Source organism: Heterocephalus glaber, unplaced genomic scaffold, assembly GCF_053883595.1.
Source record: "Heterocephalus glaber isolate CG9 unplaced genomic scaffold, H.glaber_assembly_v1.0 deba00000470, whole genome shotgun sequence".
In the NCBI taxonomy this organism is placed as follows: Eukaryota; Metazoa; Chordata; class Mammalia; order Rodentia; family Bathyergidae; genus Heterocephalus; species Heterocephalus glaber.
Window position 1 is genome coordinate 4,607,826 of NW_028258145.1, and position 21,892 is coordinate 4,629,717.

The 21,892-nt window shown below is 40.9% G+C and overlaps 1 protein-coding gene and 1 pseudogene across 2 annotated transcripts in view; one reads left to right on the forward strand and one right to left on the reverse strand.

Annotated features, from left to right (window-relative positions):
- Aff3 (ALF transcription elongation factor 3) overlaps window positions 1–21,892 on the reverse strand; it is a 521,980-nt gene that overhangs the window by 84,529 nt on the left and 415,559 nt on the right. For both annotated transcript variants that reach the window (XM_004844437.3, XM_004844436.3), the window contains one exon: window positions 11,577–11,617. In XM_004844437.3, coding sequence (XP_004844494.1) covers window positions 11,577–11,617 — 41 coding nt within the window. The remainder of the gene's footprint in view (window positions 1–11,576; window positions 11,618–21,892) is intronic.
- Window positions 14,503–16,267, forward strand: LOC147829751 (cohesin subunit SA-1 pseudogene; annotated as a pseudogene).

Genomic DNA, 21,892 nt, shown 5'->3' on the forward strand with positions numbered 1-21,892 from the left:
TGTTGCTTGTTTTTTGTCTAGTTTATCTATCTATTTGTGACAGTGGGGTATTGAGGTCCCCCACTACTGTTGCATTAATGCTTATTTGATTTTTCATGTCCATTAGTATTTGTTTTATATAGTTGGGCACACTAGTGTTTGGTGCATATGATTGTCATCTCTTCCTCTTGGATTGCTCCCTTCACAAGGATGTAGTGTCCTTCTTTGTCTCTCTTAATCAGTGTTTAAAATCCACTTGATCTGCAAAGAGGATAGCTATTCCTGCTTTTTTTCAGGTTCCTGTCTCATGGAGTATTGTTTTCCACCCTTTAACTTTCAGTCTATGAGTTTCATTTTGAATTAAATGTGTTTCTTGTATACAGCATATTGTTGGATCTTGCTTCTTGACCCATTCTGCCAGTCTACTTTTTTGATTGGTTGATTCAGACTATTAACATTGATGGTTATAACTGATACATATTGAGTTATCATTGTCATGACTTTTTCTTTTTGTTGGATTCTCCCCTTTGTGTTTAATTTCTTGTCTGCCCAATGGATTCATTCTGCTTTGCTTCCCGGGGTTGTGATCCTCATTGTCTTTTCCTAGGATATTGTCTAAAATTTTTTGGAGTGCTGGTTTGATATTCATGAAGTTCCTAAGGTGCTCTTTGTCATGAAAGTATCTTATATCTACATCAATTTTGAAAGATAGTTTTTCAGGGTACATCAGTCTGGGTTGGAGGCTGTTTTCCTTTAGGGCTTGGAATCCATCACTCCAAGCTCTTCTTGCCTTGAGGGTTTGCAGTGAGAAGTCTGCTGTGATTCTGATGTGCTTTCTTTTGTATGTAATTTGTTTCTTTTCTCTAACTGCTTGTAGAATTTTGTTCTTTTGTTGGGTTTCTGGAATCTTAACTATTATATGCCTTTGTGTAGATTATTTTTTTTTAATCAAGGCTAGTTGGAGTCCTATATGCCTCACTTATCTGTATGTCAAATTCTTTCCCCCTGCTTGGGAAGTTTTCTGCCATTACTTCTGTGAACAGTTTTTTTATGTGGTCTGCACTCTCTCCTGTTTCTTCATGGACTCCAATCATCTAGCAGCTGCTGGATTGACTTCTCATGGTCCCTTACAATTTTAAAGCAATTTTTCTTTTCCTGGTCACTAATTGCAATCTTATCTTCTATATCTGAAATTCTATCCTCACATTGGCTCATTCTGCTGCATAAATTTTCAATGGAGTTTTTAATCTCCTGGAAATCTGTTTACATCTGTTTTATGCATTCCATTTGTTTCCTGTGTTGGGATTCCATCATGTTCCTCAGTTCCTCTATTTTTTTTTATCTGTGTCCTCTCTAGATTTATTAATTATGTGTTGTACTATGGGCACAATCTCTGCTGTAATCTGAGAAATTATTTCTGATTCGATTTTTTCCAGATCTTCTTTTGTTGTCAGTTCAGGGAGTCCATGTGGTTGAGTATCAGATTGTTACATCTCTTTTCCCTTTGGGGTTGCTTTAGGTGATCTGGAAGTCTAGTTTTGAGACTTGTTCATGTGTCTTGTCATTTCAATGGTGGTGGTGGTGGTGGAGAATGGGAGGTTGTGTGTGTGTGCTGCTGGCACCTGCACAGCTCACCTCCTTGGCACTAGGGATAGTACAATGGCCCAGGAGGTGCACCTCCTCTGTGCTTGGGACAGCTCTCATGCCTTTTTTTTTGTATCAGGGATCGAACTCAGGACCTTGCATTTACAAGGCAGGTGGTGGCACCTCTGAGCTAAATCCTCAGCCCTCATTTGCTTTGAAATAATGAAATGAGACTAATTCTCTGTAGATCAGTTGGACAGCATCAGGGATGTAAGAAGTGCATGCCAGAGATGTGTTGTGACAGATGCAGAGACACCTGTGACCCCACCTAGGACCCTGGGGTCAGCACTCAGGGAGGACAGGCTAGCTTCAAACATGGTACTCAGGGATAGCAGAGAAAGGGCAAGAGACATTTCTTGGCATTTGTTGACATTTGTTTTCCTCGAATGGCAATTTAAAAATATGCCTACACTGTTAGTTATTTCATATGAAAAGCATATTCTACTGTTTCTCTCTTGGTTTTGGTGCCTAGGGGAGGACTTAGATCAAAGAACACCTCTGGTATCTGGATGGGAAGTATTTCTTGTGTGTAGTAGAGTAATCACTGTCAAGGGGAAAGACTAACAAAGCACCTTTTCTATTAATCAGTCCTCTAAGTCACATTGCTCATCACTGAGACACAATATCTTATACCCACAAATTAAAGGAGGAGAGGTTTATTTAGGCTCATGGTTACATAGCTGGCTGGCTCCAAAGCAGAAAAGGCATGGCAGAGGGGAATGGTGGAGAAAAGCTGCTTGTGTCCTGGTGGCCAGGAAGCAGGGAAAGCAGGGAGAAGGCCAGGAGGGCGATAAACCTTCTTTACCAACTGGACCCCGCCTCCTAAGAGGAAATTTAGCTGTGGATTTATCAGTAGATTAATCCATTGATGAGTACCGCACCACCACGATCCAATCACCTTCTTAAAAGCCTCATCTCTGAACACATGAGACTTCTAGGGGGAAATTCAAGAGCTAAAACATAGCATCACCTCCTTTGATCTGTCTCTAACCCTACCAGGGAGGAGATTATCATCACTCTATTTATCCAACAACATTCAGGCTCACCCGTGCACATACATTGCCCAAAGCCAATTCCAGCTCAAGTTCAAAGCCCATTTACCTCATGATGTTTTATAAAAAGACGAGAGATTAGGGACAAGTGGGCCAGAGGGTTTTTTTTTTTCTCCTTTTCTTTATCACGAGGGCAGAGCACCCTTGGCCAGTCTTGTTTAAAAGGCACACAGTACCGTACTGAACGGCGGTTTTGTGTAAGGCATTACCTACTATTTGAGACGTGGTTCCCTCTCTCCAGCGGTTGCTTGGACCAGCCATGAGCGCAGGAGAGGACAGACTCAGCACTGCAGAAGGCGCAGATGGAACTGGAGCCGGCTCAGGGGGCTATTTAAGGTTTCCCAGCTGGATCTTGTGCTTGGAGGAAGCCAGCTCCAGCTAGTTTCCCTGCAGATGCCTCAGATACTCTTCCCGGCAGATGGCGCTGCGAAGCCTTTCTGCCGCCTCCCTGCAACCCAGCCCTGCTCAGACAGCTCCTTAGGCATCCTCCGCCCCTCTCCATTCCTGGGTCATGGAGACCAACGTCCTCCATATGTAACTTAGAATGTCCCCTCCATGCGCCTTCCTTTGGGCTCTGAGAGCCCTCCAGTGCTTTACCTGCACCTGGAAACCCTGCTCCCTGGAATTTTAGGGAGAGCAGGTTAGAACATGAAGGGAAATGGCCCTAATGTTGACTTCTTCCTTCCTCGCTGAAGCATTGCTCTGAGGATTAAATGAAGTAATGCACGTGAAATGTCCAGTCTATGGACACGTGACTGTTTTCCTAGGATCTGTGACTGTGTATGCGTATGGCGACGTTTTACTATACACGGTTTCTATTCACATGCCTATATTGCCTCTACTGCACTGTAAACTCTTTAGAGCAAATGATCTGGGAGCAGTGAATTCTGGGGTCTTCCACAGACCTTGGAACAATGACTCAGGACTGTAAATATTCACTGAATGAATCAAGGGGGGAAAAGAAGCATGAATAATTGCTGGAGAGCATTTAAAGTCTCATCACAGTATAAAGCCCAGGAGTGAAGAGGGGGCAAGAGAAGAAGGAGCCAGAAATCATCTCTTCTAACCCTTACGTGGAAGCAACCTTGCTATGGCATGGTATAGCTCTCTTTTTGTTACTGATTTCTGATTTAATTACACTCTAATTTAATGGCATTGGGTGGTTTTGATATTTTGAAGCTTTTGAGACTTCCTACTCTTGGACTAGTATTTTTCCTAATTGTTTAATTTCTCTCTCTCTCTCTCTACCTGTGTGACAGCTGACAGTATTTCTCCATCCCACAAGATCTTTACAAGCGGGCACGGATGCTTTAACTGTCACTGTCATCCTCATGATTAGCCCCTGCTCGTCAGCCCGCCCTTGCTGAGGCAGTCTGTCACCATGGTAGAGGACTGGAAAATTGCTTTCTATTTAAGTCCAAAGTTGCCTTCATTTAACCACAAAGCATGGGCTTCATTCATTCATTCATTTGCGTCTTTCCTTCATTGATCAGATGGCTTATTGAATTTCCTAATCACCAGGTACTGTGGGAGGTGCTAGGAATAACAGGACAACAATCCAGAAACAAGTATAAGCCCAGATGCACAAGGTGGCCCACACCACCTGCCTCTGACCACAGCCGAGCTTATTCAGAGGAGGAGGACAGATTCTATTAAGTGGCAGTCAGAGGACCTGGGATCAAGTCACATCCTGGACACCTGCTCACCTGCCCAAGACTCAGTTTTCTTCCCTGTGAAATGGGTCCTATCTATCTCTCAGGGTGATTGTGAGGATCATAAAAAAAGACAGTAGCTGGTTGTGGTGATACATGTTTGTAAACCCTGCACTCTGGGAAGCAAAGGCAGGAGGATCACAAGTTCAAGTCCAACCTGGACAATGTGGTGACTTACTGAGACCCTGTCTCAAAATAAAAAATAAATAAAATTTAAAAAGGTCTGGGAACATAGCTCAGAGCAAAGGCCCTGGGCTTAATCCCCTGTATCTCAAAAAACAAAGCAAAACAAAACAAAACCAAACTAAAGTCAATGGGATAGCAGTTTTGAACTCTAAAGCTCTTTAAAAATCTGTTATTCCCAGGGTCTATTTTGCTGTGGGGAGTCCCGTCCATGGAGCCCCTGGAGAATGTGGGCCTCACAGGCAGGGTTGATATGGACCTGTTAACTGGACATTGTCAAACCTGGGAATTGAAAACTTCCTTACAAGTGATGCTGCCTCTTTTTTTTTTTTTTGACCCTGGAAGAAGTGACCAACTATTAGTAGCAAATGGTAACTGGGGCTTTCTGCTCACATCATCAGGGCCGGGTAAAACTGTACCCCAATACCATTCCTTTGCTCTGGTGGAGTTGGTCCACTTGACTATAGGTCAGGGTCATGAAATTAAATGCAAAAAGCCTCCACCCTTCCTACTTTGTTATGGGACCATTTCCTGTGCTGCTTCTAGACACAGACCATTTATACTCTCCCACCTCCGTGGGGGTAAAAAAATCCCATAATTTTTGATTATGTCTCATTTACTTAATTTCACTATATTCTTTCTAATTGGAAACAAGATTTGGAGCATGAGATAAGCATTAGTTTATTTATGTATTTTTAAAAAATTCCTTTATTGGTACATTTTAGGTATACAATACACTTACATTTATCATTGGGTCCTTGTACCTGTACATGGTGTATCTTGGTTCTTATTTTTTCCCCCATTACCTGTCCTCCTTTCACCCCCCTCCACCCTTACCTATTTACAGAGATTTCGTTTCCATTTTTTTTTCTTTTCTCATAATTTTTCCTTTCCCTTCTTTCCTTTCTCCTTCCCCTCCCACCACTCCTACACCTTTGGACCTTTTAATATTTCAAATTATCAATTATTCATTTTAATCATTTTCATCCTTATTTACACTTTCAGTTTCTCACACTAGAGAAACTATTTGGTATTTACACATGTGTGTCCTATGTATTCCACTTGAGAGTATGGCCTCAATATGCATCCATTTAGCTGTAAATGTCTCTAGTTTCTCGTTCTTCATGGCTGAGTAGTACTCCATTTTATAAAAATACCACATCTTTTTTATCCAGTTTCCAGTTGATGGGCACTTGGGATGTTTCCAAGCTTTAGCTACAACAAACTATGCCACTATAACCATGGGTGCACATATATCACTGTGGTATGATTCTTGTAATTCTTTGGGGAAGATTCCTAGCAGGGGACTAGCTGGGTCAAATGGGACTTCCAGTTCTAGTTCTTTGAGGTATCTCCATACTGATTTCCACAGTGGTTGCACCAGTCTACACTCCCACCAGCAATGGAGAAGGGTTCCTTTCTCCCCACAGCCCCACCACCATTTGTTATTGCTTGATTTCTTGATAGCAGCCATTCTTTCTGGGCTGAGGTGGAATCTCAGTGTTGTTTTCATCTGCATCTCTCAAATGACCAGTGATGTTGAACATTTTTTCATATATTTATTTGCTGCTTTTACTTCTTTGTCTGAGAAATGTCTCTTCATTTCAGATGCCCATTTTTTAATTGGGTCTTTGAATTTAGGGGGTCTGATTTTTTTCAGTTCTTTATATATTCTAGATAGTAGACCTTTGTCTGAGGTACAGCTGCTAAATTTTTTTTCCCACATTGTAGCTCTGTTGGTGGTTTCTCTTGCAGTGCAGAAGCTTTTTAATAAGATGAGATCCCAGTTGTTGATTCTTTGTGCTAGTTCCCATGCTACTGAGATTTTGTTCATAAATTCTTTTCCTATGCCAATGTCTTCAAGAGTTCTACCTACCTTCTCTTCCAGCAAGTTTAGTGTTTCTGTCTTAATATTTAGATCTTTAATACACTTTGATCTTACTTTAGTGCATGGTGATAGGTATGGGTCTAGTTTTAATCTTTGGCAGGTTGAAATCCAGTTTTTCCAACACCATTTATTAAAATGGCTATCTTTCCTCCAATGAGGGTGGTTGGCTCTTTTGTCAAAGATGAGATGGCTGAGTATGTCTGAAGTTGTTTCTGCATCTTCTAATTATGAGATTTATTTTTTAAAACGGCAAAAAAGAAAGCAGAAATACATGAACCTAAAGAGGATGCTCTCCTTGCAAAGCCAACATCTCTTGGGCCAGGGAAGCCAGAAGGACAGGCACTTCTCCAAGACACACTCAGCCCTCACACAGCACCCCACAGAGCGTGCTGGATGCGCTCAGTAAATATCTGTGCAATAAATGAATAAATCAATGGCAGTTGTTTGGGCTTCAGTATAAATGGATCTTGGATCTGAGATATTGCCAGATGGGCAGACAGGTTACAGTCTGCTGTTGCCTCACCAAGGCTATAAAAATGCAGCCATCACTGGGGTTGCAAGCTGACATTTCAGAAGATGATTATATGCACAATTTAACCACACGGCCATTTGTGCCCTCCAAGTGCCATCACTTAACAACTGTGTTCATGTTGTCTTTCTTGCCCGTTCTTTTTTTTTTGAAGTGGAGCACAATTTTTCAAGCATCTCATATTTCTAGCTCAATGTGATTTATTCATATGAAATTATGCTCCATTTTTATAAAACCCAAGTTACTGCAAATGATGCTTGAGGTTTTGCAAAAAATATTAATTCCTGATCTGCTGCTATAAAGCATGCTTGCTTGCTGTGCAGTGGCTCTGTCGCCCTGAGACAGATGGAAGCAGTCCCAGAGTATGATTAACTTCTCAGTCCTGGCAATTTCCTCGTGCTCCTCTGGCCCTAGATTTCAAGATTGACCTCCAGCTTCTCTGCAAATGGACAGTTGCTCAGCTTGATTAAATCACATGAATCCCTTTTCTGATCAGAGTTATCTACTATTTACTACTTAGGAAGGGAAGTTAATCGTATTCCAGGCACCTTGTATGCTGCATATATATCCACCCTTTCTTTTTAAATGCACTCTGCATATGTTTGTTCCACATTACTGGTGAGACTGCAGCTTTCCCAGTGCCGAATCCAAACACATATCTTTACAAATGAGCCTCACAGCCTTTTATCTCCATTCTTTCTCACCCTTTTCCCTACCCACATGGAATGCAATGACCCATAAAAGGGGAAACCATCTGAGATGCACATTAGAAGGAAGTGAATAAGTAAGAAGGATGATGTCCCCTTGCAAACTGAGACCTCTTGTCATTAGCTTGTCTAGCTCATCAAGAATTTTGTCACCTCTCCTGCCCTGGTCACCTGTTGTTTTCATTGGGGCTATTGGTGGGCCTCTGCTTGGCCAGTGGACTCAGTGATACCACATAGACAGATGAAAATAGTGTACGGCCAGGAGCAGCTCAAATTCCCCCTGTGCCTCACTGCTCTGATCCAACTTCGACCTTCAGTGTCCTTCGGCTATTCTCACTGAACCAAACAGGGCAAAAGGTTTTTTTTGGTAGTGATCATAGATGGTTTTCAAAATTACATTGAAGAACTATCATAGTTTTAATTTTTCAAGATTGTGTACTGATGGCAAGACTTCCTAAACTTTAAAGCATAGTCTGGTTGGTTGATGAATACTAGGTACAGTGAGGTAGAAGTGAGAGGTTCTGTGTGTTATTGCATGGTAGGGTGACTATAGGTAATATACTTTAAAAAGCCCAAAGAAAGGACTCTGAATGTTTTTAACATAAAGAAACAATAAACAAGGCGACAGATATGTTTAACTTGATTTACACATTACACAATTTTTGGACATATCAACAAATCACACTGTGCCCTATAAATATCTATAACTGTATGTTTTTATGTGTAAGGTAAAGGTACATTTAATTAAAAGAATACAATCTGAAGTACCAGGTATTGGATTTGTGCTAAAATGCCTATTTAGAAAACTAACCAGGGAACTTTGGAGAAATGAATAGACTGGTAGACAAGAACAACCTCCAGAGACAACTGGACACTCTCTGTCCTCCAACACCTGAGGGATGAGCCCTCCCTGTGCTCGGAAGGGGACAGAAACACATCCCTTTCCTTTCCCCGCTGGCTGCCTCCCTGGGTCAGATCTCCAGGCTCAAAGGCAGGTTTTCTTATAGCAAAACCAGCTTGCTGCAGGGATGTTCACTTCCATCCCCAACGCGGCCAGCACAGCCCTACTTCATCTTCAAGTTGCACATCTGGAATCACAGCGGCTCTGCCCTGTGTAAGCACCCTTGATTCATTCATGGGAATGCCAGAGAAATGGAAGTGAAGGGGCCTGTGAAATGGGGAGCAAAAGTGCAGGGCAATGAGGCTCAGGAGGGGGTGAGGAGCCCCCAGCATGGCCCCAGCCAATGGAGGTCTTTCCTGCTCAGTTCCGTAATCACAGAATTCATGAAGCACTTTGAGGTCTGAAAAATGCTTTTTTTTCTTACGACAAAAATGAAAGTGCTGCTTAATCATTATGAAATTTTATAGAAATAGGTGATAATAGACTGAACTAACAATAGTTTCGGGAACCAGAACAGTTTGTATGAATGAATGTACAAAAGATCAACACAAGGGTTAGTGCCCTCCTTGGGAAGGCCAAGGCCCAAGGAGAGCTTTACTTGATTCCACTCCTACCCTGGGTTTTCTGTGACAGACAGAATACTAGGCAAGTCATTCAGTGGTCCGACCCCTAGCCACATGACTCATTTTTCTAGAAAATATTGGTTTATTTGAAAGAACTAAAACATATGGATCTGATGAATCTAGTAGGTGTTTTAAAGTCCTTATTTTGAAGAAGGGGCTTGAATTGTATTTCCAAATGATTAAAAATGCTAACCCTTATGGGAATTACTGCTGTGGTCCTATATTTGTAGGAAACAGAGGAGAAAAAGTGCAGGGAAGCTTCCTGCAACCAGGATGGTGGACAAAATCATTCATTTGAAATCAGCCAAATTCCCATTTTGAGCAGAAAAATTGTGGATGGAAGAAGAGGCCATGGCCTACTGTATTCAAGAATAGAGAAATTTATAAGAAAAGTGGTGTCAACAGTAAATTCTGTTCCTGGACAGGGAATGGGTTTAACAAGGGATTTTAGTGAGAATATCAGAAAAGAATCAAGGGAGCCTGTAGTTCCAGGACTCGGGAGGCTAAGGCAAGAGGATTATCACAAGTTTGAGGCCAGCCTGGGACACAATAGTGAGTTCAAGGCCAGCCTGAACTACACAGCGAGACTTTGTCTCAAAAAAACCCCACGAAACAAAAGACAAAACAAAATGAGTCAAGGGAACAGAGTTGCTCATCATTAAAATCATACACATTTTCTACCCAGGACTAAGTCATATGTCATTTGGGAAGAAGCCTTTGAACACATCAGTCCTACTTTCTGATGAAATATTTTTGTATGTGCGACCATGTCTTTAAAGGGAGTCCATATTTTCCTAAAATAGGTTTTAGTTCATTGTATCAAAGTCATCATGACATTGTGAGTGTGTATATGCAACTTTATTAAAATATAATTTATATACTATGAAGTTCATTCTGTTAACAGGTGCAATTCAGTGATTTTTAATATAGTAATGGGATTGTGAAAACCTCACCATAATCCGATTTTATAATATTTTCATTGTTCTGAAAAGAAACCTTGTATTCGTTAGCAATGACAAAGTGTTACAAACAGAGAGCTTTCTCTGGCTTCTCAATGCATTTTCTTGAAGGAATCACTTTACTTGAGAGAAGTCAAAAGGAAAAAAGAAATATGTCTAGGAAAAGAATTATTGTGTCACATTTTAAATGAGTTTTGATCCAGAGCCTCTCTTACTTCTACCAACAGACTCAGACGCAGAACAGTTATCAGCTTTTGTGAAAATCCCAGAAGCAATTCCGGATCACGTGCTTGCTACTCTCAGAACATACAGGCTTGTGTGGTTGTCATGGGAAGGTTTTTCAGTAGAAATAAACAGGCTCAGGTTCAGCCTGCCACCTTATAGAAAATGCTTTTCACCCATGCACAACAGAAAACTTGCCTAAGGGACAGGTTTTACTCTGGAAAAGCACTGAACTGAACTTGTTTACACAGTCAGGGACTGCTCATTCTACAAAAGAAAGGAATCAGGAAGGAAGGAAAGGGTTGAAGGCTAGATAATGTTGAGGTCCCTGCTTCTAGCAGAGAGGGACATTACCTAACACTGTCAGCACTTCCCTTGGGGTGCTATGTAGGGGCTTCATCTTTGCCTCCTGACAGATTGTCAACACACACGTACACACACACACACACGTACACACACACACACACACACACACACACACGCATGCATGCACGCAGGCATGCATAAACACCCTTATCTTAGGAAGAAACAAAAGCTCAACAAACCCCCAAAGGGGGATCTGGTCTATTCTAGAAAGCAACTTCATACATTCCTGTCCGACACTCTTTCTGCAGCCTTTTAAGCAAAGTGGGGTACGAATTACAGTTAATGGCTCTGGTCAGGTTTGCATGTCTCATTCAACAACTTAGGTTAGGAGAAACAGGCTAAAGAAGTAGGGAGTAAGAAGTCAGGAGCCCAGGACCATGAGTTGCTGAGTTACATGAAAAAGTCTTTGAAGAGAGAATCCCATCAAAAGACAGATTGCTGCTGGTGAAATAGTAGGGAAAGAGTGAAGAAAGCACCTCAAAATAAATGAACTACTTATTGCTGAAAAATGAGCTTAGATCTCAACTAATTCCAAAGTTCAGAATTTACTGCACCATTCAGGCCTTTCTCCCTAAGTTTCTTTTTTCATTGCCCAATGAGGGATTCTTCGTACTTTATGTGAAATACAACAAGGTGATTTTTGCAGTAATAAACTCCACACATGCATGACAAATCCAAGCATGCAAAATGTTTAACATCCCAGTTCACAGATACTTTAGGGACAAAATCCGATTATGAATTATATGCCACAATAAATAGGGCTCAGTGTTTCATAAGGCAATTTATAGTTCATAAAAATGACAAAATGTACCTGTCAGATAGTGTTCGGAGAGCTGTTCTCTGGGCAGCCTGCTGCAAGAAAGGGCAGAAATGTTTATTTAATATTCTGGCTTTTAAATTATGTGTTCAATCAATACTTAAAAAAACTCATGTTACACACATTTTTATCATGTGGCCAATTTTTAAACTACCCACAACACAGTAGAAAGCCCCATCATGTTATGAAACCAACATTCCTGAAGAATTGAGGGACACTATGGCACCATGGCAATGCCCACCCACCACCAGGGGCAAGCTTGGGAGGGGCCAAAGACTGTCCTGGGGAGGTTGGATGGGTTTGGGGGGAGGGGAGCAGTTTTGTCCTTATCGCTCTGAAATTATCTCCCTGTTGTTGTTTTCTCCTTTCTATAAGAAAAATATCAGTTTTGGCTCCTTTGTCTCTTCCTTCCCAATGAAAATCCAATGTGTGACTTGTTTTTCAGATTTACTGAAAACATTTCCATAGCTAGAAAATGGAAAACAGACAGGAAATCTTGTGATACTATGAGAGAGGAGGGGACTTGCTGTAAAACAAGACCATGGGAAGAGAAAGACGGGGTAGACATATTCGTGAAACAAGATGGCCCTGGGTTGAAGCCTGTTGAATTTAGGTGATGAGCTCATTGAAGGGTTATTATATTATTTTGACCAATTTTGTTTGTGAAAGGAATAAAAAGTATTGTTTTAATTTTCCACCTATTATAGTGGTGAGATGTGTGTGTGGAGTTGTGTGTGTATTAAAATTTTTTATAACAACAACAAAAAACTAAAAGAAGAAAGAAAATGCGAACCCTTCCTACTTCTCCATCATATTTTCCCAGGTTTGTACTCTCTCCCTTTCTTCTGTCAATGTACTTTTCTTTCATTTGCTTCCTAACCCCAAATACAGGGGGCATGCTGTGTTTTCTGTCTCAGAAGCCATGACCAGGGGGTGGTCAGAGCATGGTCTGAAGACTGAAGCCCCTCAGGGTCCAGGAAATAAGGGATGAGCACATGGTCCACTGCACCTTGCATATTACACATGTCCAGCTTATTGTTCACCAGGATTTCCAAAATACTCTGTAGGTTGTTCCCTCATCACATTTATACAGCAGAGAAGAAACACATGTGATCCAAAAATACAGTGAATGTTTACATTAAAAATAAAAAATTTTACTACAGTAAAAGATACATTGCCATTAATCCCTCTCAAACTATTTCTTCACTTCAGACACACCTATCTCACTGTTCTTGCCACTTCCTGAAGCAATTCTGAAACTCTTCTTTCATAAGTGTCTTTCTGTGGCTATCTTGATGTCCTAAATCAATTCAAGATATTTATGCAATTTTTGTCAAATAAAAATATTACTATGTGTCCCCCTCTACTTTATTCACTAGATTTGGTACTGTGTGACTTCTGGATCTTCCCCAAAGTCAAATGGCCATGAAAAGTAAATGTTTGGAATTGATTTATGACACTGAGGTAGCCTTGACAGCACAACTAAAGACACTCATGAAAGATGACTTCCAGAACTGCTTCAGGAAGTGGTATGAATGGTGGGATAAGTGTGTTCAAAGTGAGGGGGAGGATTTTGAAGGGGAGTAATGGCAACATGCTTTTGAGGTAATACATTTAAAAAATATTTAAATATCCACTGTAGGCTTTGATCGTGACATGAAGACAGGATCTTCAAATGAGAAAATGATGCAATTGAACTCATATCCATGTTGCACAGACAAAATATATCCTTGGCGATAGTTTCATGTCCTTGGGTTGTCACCTGGTCAAGCATTTACTGAATTCCTACTATGTGGAGATCATTGTTCTGGGCTCCAGGGAGGATAAAAATAAAAATTGGAGGAGTCATTGTCCTAGAAAAACTCAATTTTTGGCAGGAAATCAGAGTAGAAAGCCAGGGAAGATCTGAGATAATATGAAAATAGAAAGATTAAGGTGGAGCTGGGCAGGATAGGGTAGACATGAGTGGTGACTTAGAGTTGAGTGGGACCTGTAGCTCCTCAAACAGTGCCTGGAACTATTAGCAGGTGCTCAGTAAATGCCGGCTGAGTAAGGGTTAAATAAAGGGAGCCACCATTTATTTCCTAAGGACATCTGAGTAGCATTTTAAAGACAAGGAGGGATGTGATCAGCAGAGAAGACATATTGATGGTACTGGGCTAAATGCTATAGCATGGGCCTGCCCAGTCTCTAGCAGTGGTTCTCGACTGGGGAGCCTGTGGAAGTCAGAGAGGTGTCTCTGCCATTCCATGTCAAATGTGTGGATTGGGGATTGAGGGTATTACACTGAGGGACAGGTTTCACCATTCATTCATTATGGACCTTGAGCGTGGCTCTCCATCTACGTCTCAGCCTCCAAACCACCCTTCCCCTCTCTGGACGGGTCATGGAAGGAGTCAGTCATCCAATGTCCAGGCTACTGCGGACAAAAGAGGTGTTCCTATTCCCTGTCCTTGTTCCCTAAATCCTGTTGAGTTAAGGCTCCAGCGTCACAAAATGAGGTCAGGAGAGAAAGAAGCAGTCTGCAGATCTTGATAAAGACACCTGGGGCAGAAGGAAAGGGAAGGGAAGCCTGAGCAGGCAGCTTAGAGGTATCTCAGAGGACCTGTGTCTCTGAGAGCCAGTCCAGGAGGTGCTCACTGACTGCACCCAGCAGGTGACAGGTTTTATAGGCTTGTCCCTGAAAGGGCTCTCCTCTCATTCAGCAAGACAGTTTTGCTTTTGGCAGTGATACTGGAAAAGAACTTCAACTCCAGGTTTTTTTTTTTTTTTGGTACTGGGGATCGAACTTGGGTCCTTGCGCTTGCACAGCAGGCGGCGAAACCACTGAACTAAATCCCCAGCTTCAACTCTAGTTTTGATTCTGTTTGGCCAAATACACCAGTAGTATAGAGAACACCCCCGAAGGAAGGTGGGATGTATGGTTAATGTGGGGCTCTTAACATCATCTCAGCAGGAGGTGCGGGAGGTGGACTGTTCCTGCAATAACAAAAATCATAGAGGTTTGACTAAAAGTTCAATAAAAGCCATCAGCAAGGCATCTGAGTTTTCCCCTAGCCATGGAAACAGACCAGGACCAGCAGAGTTTATTGACTTTTTGCTGCCTCCAAATATTTTTCTTGCTGACTTTTATGACAGGGAAACAGTGCATGTGATGTGGAGTCATCGAGAAAATGATTTAAAATGCAGACGCAAAACAAATGAACAAAACCCAAGAATCAATCAGAGCATGGAGGGTGATGAAGAAGATGAAGCTAATAAAATTGAGGCCTTACATAAAAGAAGGAATCTACTTGCTCCCTTCAGCAAACTTATCATTTATGATACTGTTGACATGCATGCAGCTGCAGACATCTTTAAACACTACATGAAGTATTATAATGACTATGGTGATATTATTAAGGAAACACTAAGTAAAACCTGGCAGATTGATAAAATTCAGTGTGCCAAGACTCTCACTCTCAGTTTGCAGCAGATGTTTAATGAACTCGTTCAAGAGCAAGGTCCCAACCTTGACAGGATGTCTGCCCATGTCAGTGGCACTAAAGAATTGGCTTGATGCTTTGCTCTTACATTTCGATTGGACCAAATCAAGATAAGAGAAGCAGTTGCCATCCTGCACAAGGATGGTATAGAGTTTGCCTTTAAATACCAAAATCAGAAAGGACAAGAATATCCACCTCCTAATCTGGCTTTTCTTGAAGTACTAAGTGAATTTTCTTCTAAACTTCTCTGACAGGACAAAAAGACTGTTCATTCATACCTAGAGAAATTCCTTACCGAGCAGATGATGGAAAGGAGGGAAGATGTGTGGCTTCCACTCATCTCCTATAGAAATTCATTAGTCACTGGGGGTGAAGATGATAGAATGTCTGTGAACAGTGGAAGCAGCAGCAGCAAAACCTCGTCAGTAAGAAATAAGAAAGGACAACCCTCACTTCACAAAAAAAGAGTAGAAGATGAAAGTCTGGATAGCACATGGCTGAACAGAACAGACACCATGATTCAGACTCCCAGCCCCCTGCCAGCCCCACAGCTTATTACTTCCACTGTGCTGCGAGAGAACAGCCGGCCCTTGGGAGAACAGATTCAAGAACCTGAGTCTGAACATGGTTCTGAACCAGACTTTTTACACAATCCACAGATGCAGATCTCTTGGTCAGGCCAGCTGAAGTTAGAAGACTTGAATTAGAAGGACAGAACAGGAATGAACTACATGAAAGTGAGAACTGGAGTAAGGCATGCTGTTCGGGCTCTAATGGAAGAAGATGCTGAGCCCATCTTTGAAGATGTGATGATGTCATCCTGGAGCCAATTAGAAGATATGAATGAAGAATTTGAAGACACCATGGTTATTGATCTGCCTCCATCAAGAAATTGGTGAGAGAGAGCTGAGCTGAGGCCAGACTTCTTTGACTCTGAAGCTATGATAGAAGATGATTCAGGATTTGGAATGCCTATGTTCTGAAACCTAAAGAAAATTTACAAATCTGGAACTCTATTATTTAGAGCTAGAGGCCTATATACTGTGCTAGCTTCTATGGGGAAAAAACACTTTTGATGTGATCTGATTTGTTTTTTAATCAAATGATTAAGGTCAATCCATTTTTGCAGTGACAGAGAAGAGGAGCATGTAAATTACCCAAGGAAGTATTGGTGAATGTCATCTCATAAAGACTGACCCAAAAAATTGTTTGTGTCCTAATATTGGACTTATCTCAGTACAGATGTGTTTTTCTGGAGGGAGGAAGAAATTTTAAATTTTTAAAACAGCTGTCAAGATAAACACTGTTATACACCTGTTTTATGAAAACTCAACATTGAGTAAAAATTTTTTTAACTTTATTTTCCTATTGTACAATTTAAAAACCGTTTTATCATTTTGCCTTTCTATGTTTTAAAAGCTAACCATTTTTATTAGACCTATGAGTAAGCAGCTTATCCTAATTGCTGAAGAGTATTTTTGGAGCTCACTGGATTTTGTTGACCTTGTGAACACAGAAACATGAAAGAACACAACACTGACAAGCTAAGATGAAATTTTGACATCGTGCATCTCTGCCAAAAACCACACACCCTCTGTGAATATGGATATGAATTCCCAGATTTTATATACTCTTGAATAAAAAGGTTTATTTTTATTTATAAGTGGGCATAAAACAAGAAATGTCCAACCAGCCATTTTTCCAACAGATGCTGTACACCATTCATTTTATAAAGAATAGGGAGATTCAAAAACAGTGCATTTTCTATTGGTATTTGTTCTGTGCATTTTTAGCAACTTTTACCAGCAAATAAAGTATTCTCAGTAAAATAAAACTGGTTCTCAAGTTATCAGTTCACTGTTTTTACCACTTATTTCATGCTCTGCCAAATTCAGGTTACACAGATTTCCATTTTCTTACAAAGATAATCATGAGGAAGTCCTCTAACATTCAAAAGTAATTTAAGTGTAACATAACTGCGTCTACTTCCCATGCACTTAATGCCCTTATTTGCTAATTTTGTGAATTAAGTTTGTCAATTACAGAAGTAGGTGCTGCACAGAAGTCTGTGTTTAGAGGATGAAGTTCCTAAGCTTACCTTGAAATACAGCTTACATTTCAATGTGAAATGTGCATAGAAAAATAATTCTTTGGGGGTAAGAAATTATGAATCTTCACGACAGTCTTCAATGGTTTAGAGATACAATCCGCTTAGGCTTATTTAAAAGACTTGCTGCTATTGTTATAAAAGCCCATATAGTGTCTTTCTAATTTTTAATGTTAAGTGTCAGAATTTCCAAACCAATCCATCCACAGCTGTTTCTGAGCTGGTGTTTTAAGTAGCTGCAACAAAATCATGAGGCTTTCCCTTTTTACCAAAAAAAGAAAGACATTTTTGAAAAATTCTGTGCACCCAATAATTCTATGCGGGAAAGCAAAATGGGTTTTATTCATCCTTTAGTAAACAGACACAAAACAAATTTTTTTCACAATTTGTACAGTTTGGAAAAAAATCTTGGTCACCAAAAATGTTTTAACTTTTAATTCAGCAATTCTTGGGCTCTAACTAAGGAAGGGTGGGCTTTGCTGGAAATAAAGAGGCAGGAATGACTGGACAGTCCACCCCTGCCCTGCCTGGAGTTCTGGCCAGGGAGCAAGCCTGGAGGGGCCTGGCACATGCCTGGTTTTTTGCTTGACAGTCTATTGTGGAAAACAGATGCTGACTTAGAATTACAGACTACTAAGCAGTCTACTCCAATGGGTTCCCAGTTCAATTTGAAGTCAATCAAATTTTTGTATTTTCAGTGTCTCCTTGATTGGTTTTGCTAGTAATTCTGTAAATTGTACATTTGCAAAATGAGGGTTTTTTTTCCTTTTGTACAATTTGAAACTGATGCTTCACTTTTCATTTAATAAACTGTTCAAAAAAAACACACCCAAGAATCTCTGCAGCTCAACCACCATGGGAGGGCCTCCGAATGATGCACCCCAGGGTATGGTAGAGTGCCCGCCCAGAACAACTCTGCAGGACTGACATCAGCGACATCTCTAATAGGAGCTGGCTCTGCAGCATGGACCCAGGGCTGCTTTCCTGTGTCAGGTCCATGTGATGCTCAGAGAAGCGCTGCCCCACCAGTCACCAAGCAAAGCCTCTCTGATTCTCCACTTTCCCAATCTGGCCACACGATGTGCGGTCCTACACACTCAACACCGTGGTATTTAATACTAGCCACTTCCTGTACTGCTTTTTGTTTAATGCCTGATTTTGATTGTGCTATTTAATTTGCAGTTATTCTACATCAAGAACTTTATAGAGGACAATACATCATTCACTAAGAAAGCAGATGAGACGAGCATTTTAAAATAATTCCTCCAGGAAAAAAAAACTTATGGCATTTGATTAAAACTGTATGTTATATGCCAAGAAAAGACCACCAAGATATTTTTCTGCCTTTTATCTTTAAAAGAAATTTGGCTTTTGAATGCTATTTTATTTTATTGCTGGAAAATAATAAAAAGAAATAAACACTGGAACTAAATAGCCAAGAAAAAAATGACTTGGGTGACTCAAGATTGAAGCCTGAAAAACTACTTACTGTAAACTAGATGAATTACCCAATTTCATTCCTTCAAGAGTCGTATGCTACAGCAACCTTCCTTCTTTTTCCAAATCTCTCATCATCTCTCCCTTGTAACTTTCCTGTTACTCAGTTCTCAGTAAAATCATTTGAGAGGGTTAAGAGAATGCTTCATTGATCTTCCTTAAGTTCATTACTCACTCATGAATGACTCTGAAGCACAAGTCTATAAGACAAAACAAGTTTTCTGCCAGAAATAGTCATTTTCCAGGCTCTCCTAGAGAGATGACGTCTTTTCTCTGTCTTTATTGTAACAAGCATGGTGCTTGGAAACATAATCAGTAGATATTCAGGTTTCAATGTATGCTAAATGAATTACAAGTCACAATCTGTTATTGAAGGGAAATCAAAGAGGAAATAAAATGTCCCTATGGTAATTGGGTTGTACACAGAGCAAGTTCATGGATATTGGAGTGGGGAGTAAAACAAAAGAGAGAGGCTGGAATTCAGAGGTATCCCAGTGTTGTCCAATTTCTTACTGAATGGAAACAGAACTAACACCTGGATGGGTATAGAGGTCAATCAGAACAACCTATTATGTGCAGGCACTGGCTTGGCTTAGGTGATGGTCAAAATTGACAAAGCCCATGGCATCCCTTGCTTAGAGCCTAGAGGTGGGGCAGACACAAAACGTTCCACACTTACAACTGTCTAGATTTCCAAGGCTATGGCTGGACATGGACTAATGGACAGATGAATGGTTAAGGAGGCTCAATAAGTAAGGAATAGCAAGGCTGAGACATGAAGAATAAAGACGAGTTACTGGGAATCAGATAAATGTGGGTGGGTGAGGGAGGACAGGCTCCAGACAGGGAAGAGTTCCAGAGCAAAAGCTGAAAGCAGGCTTAGATCCTGACCCAGGTGAAGAATCACAAGAAATCCTTGGGGTACAGCTCAGTGAGCAGTGGGGACAGGGACAGAGCTGGATGAGGCAAAGGTGGGGTTAGCTTTGGGGTGTGTGTAGTTGGAGTTGCCTATGGGGCATTCAAGTGCTGACAGTGAGTGGATAGTTGGAAACAAGGGACTGAAGCTGTTAAATGCCAATTAAGTAAAAACCATCAATAACAGTCATTAAAAGGATATATATGGCTGGAGGGTTCTGGATCTATATTTTGCTCTTGTTCTAAAAGAAGAAAGATTCAACTGGATGGAATAGATCTTGTTTTCACTCCAGATGTGGGTAACCCCCATTCTATGGTCAACAGTCTCCAGTTGATAAAGAAGGCAGTTCTGCAATAGGGATTGTAATCATGTGGTTTCACTGGTGATATGATGGCTCATTCATATTTTGCCAGATCTTATATCTTGATAAACCCACGCTTTTCACGTTTCTTTTTCAATGCTGGAGTTTGAACCCAGCACTTCACACCGAACTATATCCTGGGCCCCCTTTATTTTGAGACAGGGTCTCACTGTTATTAAGTTGCCCAGAATGGGCTTGAACTTGCGATCTTCCAGCCTCAGCTGCCTAGAGTGCTGGATAAGAGGCATGCACCACCACATCCAGTGTGATAAACTCAACTGAAGCTGAAAATGTCCTAAGTCAAGAATGTATTTAATACATCTGAGCTGTAGGACAGTGTAGCCTAGCAGCAATGTCATTGTGGATTGCTGCTGGTTTCCCCTTGTGGCTCTGGCTTGCTGCTGCTCTGCCACCTGGCATCCAAACAGAGGACTGAACCATTGCCAAATTTCAAACTGTGAATTACAGGTTTTACTGAATGTATGTAGCTTTCACACCATCGTAAAGTAAAAAAAAGTTCTAAATTAAACCATCATAAAATGGGGACTGCCTGTAATTGAGTGACTATCACCTCAGCTAATCTTTGTTCATTCATGTTTTGCCCTTAGCTGAAGACATTGTGAAATCTGAATCTTTACCTTTCACTTGCTCTTCTCTGTCAAATTGAGACTTGCATATATTAATTTTTCCATTTAATATCCTTCTCTGTCTATTAACAAATGCTATATGTTTTGTTATCACCACTTTTATGCCATTGTTTTTCACTTCATTCTCGTTGATGCATCTCTTAACTTTTTATATTGTATATTTCCAACTAATGTTTTACAACTCCCCCCCTTTTTTTTGGTACCGGGGATCGAACTCAGGTCCTTGCTCTTGCAAGGCAAGTGGTGGAAACACTGAGCTAAATCCCTGGCCCTAACCCTTTTAATAATATTTGTTGGACAAAAGGAAAAATGCTTGCTCCTCTTTATTTTTCCATCTGTAATTACAGGTACCTTGCATTTTCAGATTCCTAGAAACGCTCTCAAGAATGAATTTTGTTCAGTAGACTTTGACCTCATCTTGTTCTCTGCAGGGATCAGGCAGAGTAAGGGGTGACAATATAATTTATCATCTAAGTAAGGACATATTAGAGAGTGAAAGGGGATGCTAACCTGATGGGAGTCAGAGACAGGAAGAGAAAATCTGGCTTCTCTGGGCACCCCTGGCTGTCTGGTTGCTCTAATAAAGTCTGCTCTGTGCAAATATTACTGCTATTTATAAAGTCTGCATTGAGTAAGATCATAGGGAGAAAGCAGAATTTCAGGGGTGGAGGAACTGTCAATAAAGAAGCAAAAAACAGAAGGGGTCAGAGGAGGACAACTTGCTTCAGTTTTTGGTGTCTTGCTAAGCAGGCCAATGCTTACAAGGTTTCTGGCTCTTTACAACTGCTCCTTCCTCTGTTTAGGACCAGCCTATACTCATAGGTCTAGCTCATCCTTTTACTAAACATTCCTTGAGCTCTCTACCTTCTATTGATCTTCCTCTTCCCAAATTTCAGCTCTGTAACGCAGGTTAGCTCTGGGTTCTGCTCATCTTTGAGGCCTTGACACCTACTGTGTGACAATTTTAGTTTTGGCTCCTCACGTTCCTCAGAAGATCACTGAAGATAGATGTCTTTCTCCATCAGCAAGCATGTTCCCACCACTGACAGTACTTACACGATGTGCTTAGGGCATTTCTGGAGATGACAAATACCACAGTTTGCTACGACCTCTCATCTAAGAGGTTTGCCGAAATACATTCCTTCCCCCCACCAGGGTTGCATATTCCTCCCTCTCTGTTTTATTTTCATTAAAAACTAGGGCAACATTCCCCTTTGAAGAAAGTTTGACTAGTTTTTCTCACCTACACTAGATTCCTTAAATCTATTTAGGAATTGGACAATTTATTGAGGACTTA